The sequence below is a fragment of the Camellia sinensis genome, chromosome 14 (assembly GCF_055761805.1).
Source record: "Camellia sinensis isolate YWXY chromosome 14, ASM5576180v1, whole genome shotgun sequence".
Classification (NCBI taxonomy): Eukaryota; Viridiplantae; Streptophyta; class Magnoliopsida; order Ericales; family Theaceae; genus Camellia; species Camellia sinensis.
In genome coordinates, this window is record NC_138974.1 from 13233245 (window position 1) to 13238986 (window position 5742).

General features: G+C 46.8%; 1 protein-coding gene across 1 annotated transcript; it reads left to right on the plus strand.

Moving 5' to 3' along the window:
- The first annotated feature begins 1074 nt into the window (after positions 1-1074).
- Positions 1075-2387, plus strand: LOC145806806 (uncharacterized). Its single transcript, XM_082904623.1, has 2 exons — positions 1075-1506; positions 1583-2387. Exons 1-2 carry the CDS (start codon positions 1075-1077, stop codon positions 2306-2308), a joined length of 1158 nt encoding a protein of 385 aa, XP_082760749.1. The 3' UTR covers positions 2309-2387.
- Positions 2388-5742: the final 3355 nt, after the last annotated feature.

The window sequence follows — 5742 nt, forward strand, 5'->3', positions numbered from 1 at the left end:
TCTAAAACTGCTCAAAACCGAGCTAAGAAACCTTCTGATTTGTAGACGGGGTAGAACCAGCCCTTTAAGCCGAAGTAGGATTTGTATATCTTGCTTATAATTTGTAGCGCGGTCCAACGATCTGTGCTTAACCCCCTTGCTTTCTACTTTGCAGACTTAGGTTGCCCAGGCACTCCTACGTGTGCTCAACCGAGCTACTGAGCCAAATTTTTGTACCGAAATAATTTATTCGTAATTTATACAACAAATGGGTAAGTATAGATATTTAGTCGAAACCCCTGGTGGCATGGCCGAATTCAGGCAGGACTACCAGATTCCTGATGATGTCCAACTGGAGTTGGCCAAGAAAGATGCTACTCCCTGGGACAATGAAGGCTCCGTCCCCTTTACCCTTCAGTCAATAATTGAAACCGGACTACGGTTTCCTGTCCAACCGCTCATCTGCGAATTTCTTAGACAGACTAGGTTATGTCCTACCCAACTGTCCACCAATACATACCGTATTATAATGGGAATAGACGCATTAAACCACCAAACCGGACTAGATCTCGGTCTAGCCGAAATATTCCATCAGTATTCCATCGGCTCAAAGAATGCTGGGTGGGTCTACTACCTCAGAATTCGCCGCCGCCGAGAGAAGATAATTAAGCACACTCCGGACAAAGATCTTAACGATGATGATTTCCTTTGGGTCTCTGGGAATTTTGAGGATTTTCAAGCTCAAATTCCTGGCCGACCTATAAATTGGAAAATGGGAGAACCTGGTAATTTTGCTTCGGTCTTCTGTCTTGTTTGTTATCTCGGTTGTTTAGTTTATTAGCCGGACTAACACTTCCCTTTACTGCAGATTTCGCCCATCTCCGTTCCCTGTACAGTTATCCCAACCTTGGGGTTCTGCGAGCCGCACTACGGGTTAAAGAAAGAAGTTGGTCAAAACTTCTAAATTTTCAGCCGACCTACCGGTATAGCGGTCGCCGCAAAGCAAAGGTAACTGATTTTCTTCTCGAGGAAGCACCGGAGCCGGACCCAACTCTGCCCGAGATAAGACTTGTCCCTCTAACAGCAGAAGAAGAGATGGCGAAAAGGAGCAGAGTTAGGGCCCTTCTTACCGAAACGGCTAGGCCCGAAGTAACGCCTCTCAGTCAATCGCAGCCTGCCGTTGTCGCCCTCCCTTCCCAACAGCCATCCTCTTCCCGCCGGACCAAACGTCCCCGGACTGCCGAACCCGAACGAGTTTTGGTTGATGAAGACCCTGTCATTCAGCCGAGCTTACCACCAAGCCCTCGACCGGAGTCTTCCGACCGGACCATCAGTTGCTGGGCACCGAAGCTATCTTTCAACGACCGAGACATTCTGGAAACAGACTCGGTTGTTGCTGAGAAGGACCACCTGTTGGCCATCAATTTGGCCAAGAGTGTGTGTCTGCCTAAAGATATGGAACATCACCACAAACAGTTAACCACCGAGCTGAAGTCCATCCGGTCAGCCACGAAATCAATGATTCTGGTAAGTAACTTCGGTCGTATTTCTGTTTTTCTACTTTTCTTTTTCTTCGGCTAAATTGAAGTTGTTGCTTTGTCAGGCTATCCAGAAAAATCAAATCACCCATAGGAAGGTGCTGGAGCTGAGGAAAGTGACAAGGCAAGCTGCGGCAGAGGCAGAGGCGAAATCGGCCGAACTAGAGGAGGCCAGAAAGGAAATGGCCGAACTCCGAGGTGAGGTCGGTCGTCTGACCGGAATGGTTAGTTCGGCCGAGGCCGAAAAGCAAAAGACTGCCATTGTGCTGAAGGACAAGTACTTGCGCGAGTTGCTAAAACTTGAAAGAAAGAAGGATGCCGAAATAAAAGAGAAGGTGAAGGAAGCCGACAAACAAGGCTTCAAGAGGGCAGAGGATGCTTATGCCCAACAATGCAATGCGGCCAAGGATCTGTTCTTTAAGTGCGGCTGGAGGGGAGCCGTTGAGAAGCTCGGTCATGATCCTCAGACCGAGGTTTTCAACCCTCCAGCCTACTTTATACCGAACTCCCTGATGGATTATGCCACGGCCATGCAACAGCAGTTCCTTGAGGGCTCAGATGATGAAGATTCTGATGAAGACTCTGCCCCTGAGGATACTTCGGTTGTGAATGCAGATCAGGTAGTTCGGTCGGAGCCCGTGGTGGAAGATCTAACTCTTGATCAACCAATTGAAGCCGTGGCTCCAGCCGAACCCGTTCTTCCTTCTGAAAGTGTTGTAGCGCCCGAAACCGGTCTTCGGGTTGACGCCGATGCTGCCTTTGACGCCGAAATAGATGAACTCTTCTCTTAATTTTGTAATCTTTTCTTTGTAACCGAACTAAGCAGCCTTGTAATGACTTCTTTTTTGAATGAAAATTTGACTTCTCTTATTCCGGTTATTGTGTGTATGCTTGCATTTGTAATGTCTTCTGTTACTCCATGTGTTATTTCGGTTTTTGGTTGGTTAAACTATACTTACCAGCCGACCACTCCTTAGCCGACATAATTACTTCGGCTGAGGAGTACTAAGTGTTGGTTTAATCCAGCCAACCATTCTTCAGCCTTATACTTACTTCGGCTGAAGAGTAACAAGAGTTGGTTTATTCCAGCCAACCACTCTTCAGCCTAACACTTACTTCGGCTGAAGAGTAACAAGTGTTGGTTTATTCCAGCCAACCACTCTTCAGCCTTGCACTTACTTCGGCTGAAGAGTTACAGGTGTTGGTTTATTCCAGCCAACCACTCTTCGGCCTTGCACTTACTTCGGCTGAAGAGTTACAGGTGTTGGTTTATTCCAGCCAACCACTCTTCAGCCTTGCACTTACTTCGGCTGAAGAGTAACAAGAGTTGGTTTATTCCAGCCAACCACTCTTCAGCCTTGCACTTACTTCGGCTGAAGAGTAACAAGAGTTGGTTTATTCCAGCCAACCACTCTTCAGCCTAACACTTACTTCGGCTGAAGAGTAACAAGTGTTGGTTTATTCCAGCCAACCTTTAAGTTAGTTTTTCCGGCCAACTTATAGTATTTGGTTATTCCGACCAAATGTCCTGCAGCCTGGATCCTTATCCTGGGCTTAGGAAGGGTGTTGGTTTAATCCAGCCAACCTCTAAGTTAGTTTTTCCAGCTAACTTAGAATAACATGTTTGTAATATACTTAAGTCTTGAAAGCTAATTTTTACAAAGAGTAATTTGTGCCAAAAAGAATTTCTTATTTTATTGAAGGAAGAGAAAATTACATGTTTGGAAAGGAAAAACTAAAAGTAAAATAACTTGAGATTGGCCGTATTCCATGGCCTAGGGATTGCCTTGCCATCCTTGTCTTCTAGGTGGTATGCCCCTTTGCCGGCTAACCCAACCACCTTATAGGGACCTTCCCAATTTGGGCCTAACTTGCCGTCTCCTGGGACCAAGGTGTTTCCCATTACTTTGCGCAGTACCCAATCGCCAATTTTGAATTGTCTTGGATGAACCTTTTTGCTGTATTTTTTGATTAACTCTCGTTGGTATGCGGCGATGTGGACCAACGCTCTTTCTCTTCTTTCTTCTGCAAGGTTGAGTTCTAAGGCTATGGCTTCTCCATTTAAGTCTGGGTCAAAATTTTCGCTTCGAATTGTGGGAAGGCCAACTTCTAGTGGGATCACTGCTTCCATGCCATAAGCTAAGGAAAATGGTGTTTCTCCAGTTGATCGCCGAGGTGTGGTGCGGTAAGCCCATAAAACATGAGGAAGTTCATCCGCCCACTTGCCTTTTGCTTTCTCTAGCCTTTTCTTTAGTCCATCCAAGACGACTTTATTTGAAGCTTCAGCTTGCCCATTTGCTTGAGGATATGCCGGTGTGGAGTTGTAGAACTCTATCTTGTATTCTTCACAAAAGCTTCTGAAGATTCTGCCGTCGAACTGAGTGCCATTGTCTGAGATCAGGGCTTTTGGAATGCCAAACCGAGTGATAATATTCTGCCAAACAAACTTCTTCACATCTTTTTCTTTGATTGACGCCAATGCTTCTGCTTCCACCCATTTTGTGAAGTAGTCTGTTGCTGCGAGAAAGAATTTTCTGCCCCCGGGTGCTGTTGGAAGCGGTCCTACTATGTCCAAGCCCCACATTGCGAAAGGCCATGGGCTAGTTAAGGGCAGGAGTTCTCTTGCTGGTTGATGTATTTGGTGCGCGAATTTCTGGCATTTTTCACACTTCTTCACATATTTCTCTGAGTCTGCTTGCATATATGGCCACCAATATCCTTGCGAAATAGCCCTGTAAGCGAGCGACCTTCCCCCTTGATGACTTCCACATACCCCTTCGTGTATTTCGAACAGGAATGCTTCTACCTTGCTGGGATGAACGCACTTGAGGTAAGGCCCAGAGAATGACTTCTTGTACAATGCCAAAGATGGAGATAGCCAAAATCGCTGCGACTTTGCCCTTATTTTGTTGGCTTCTTTTTTCTCTTCTGGTAGGATGCCGTTTTTTAGGAACAGGATGATGGGATCCATCCAAGAGGGCCCTAATTCTGCGCAATACACTTCTTCTGCTTCGGGGTCTTCTATGCTTGGTTTTGGTAAGAAGTCGACGAGTAATGGATGAGGGATTGATGTATCTGCCATTGAGGCAAGGCCTGCTAGCTCGTCCGCTCGGCTGTTTTCCTCCCTGCCAATTTGTTCTATCCTTACCACATCAAACTTCTTGATCTCCGTTCTGACTAGCTCTTGGTACTTGGCCATTCTGTCATCCTTTGCTTCGTATTCGCCAGAAATTTGGTTTACCACCAGCAGTGAGTCACTGTACACCATTAGTTCGGTTTCTTTCATGAAGTGTGCCGACTTGAGTCCTGCGAGAAGCGCCTCATACTCTGCTTCGTTGTTGGATGCTGGGAAGCCAAGGTTGATTGCTTGCTCTATAACCAGGCCGTCTGGAGAGATGAGGACTATGCCAAGCCCTGCACCATGTCGGTTGGATGCTCCATCCACAAAGAGCTTCCACATCTCCCCAACGAATAGTTTCCAGCAGGTGGAAGGGTCAGACGATGCCGTGGGGTCAAGGATGGTGATTTCTTCAAAGTCCATATTGGCTGTCTGCCCTTCGTCCTCTGTTTGAACTGCTGGTGAGCCTTTGTTTGGCTCCTCCTTGTTGTCCTTAATGTGGTCTGCCTTTGTGCTTGATGGACTACCTTCCACTAGGGGTTGCGCTATTCCGGCGTCAACTTCTGTCCCTAGTTCGGTTGATGGACTACCTTCCACTAGGGGTTGCGCTATTCCGGCGTCAATTTCCGTCCCTAGTTTGGTTGAGTCAGTCAGGTCGACTGGGCAGATATGATGACTTCCAGGAGTAAACTCTGCGACGAAGTCTGCCAAAGATTGAGCTTTTATTGCGGTCTTGGGTTGGAACTTGATGTCGAATTGTCCCAACTCTACTGCCCATTTCAAAATTCGCCCACTGAAGTTCGCCCTTTCAAACAGAGCTTTTAGTGGAAAGGCTGTGAGGACGACTATGGTGTGGGCGTGAAAGTAGTGCGCTAATTTTCTGGATGCCATCATTAATGCTAATGCTAGTTTCTCTAATGGCAAGTACCTTGTTTCGGCTCCCAATAATGTCTTGCTGACATAAAAGATGGGCAAGTGTTGTATTCCTTCTGCACGAACCAACACCGCGCTGACTGCGTGCTGAGAGACCGCCAGGTACAAAAAGAGTTCTTCACCAGGAACTGGAGTTACAAGAAGTGGTGGGGAAGACATGTACTCCTTCAAGCT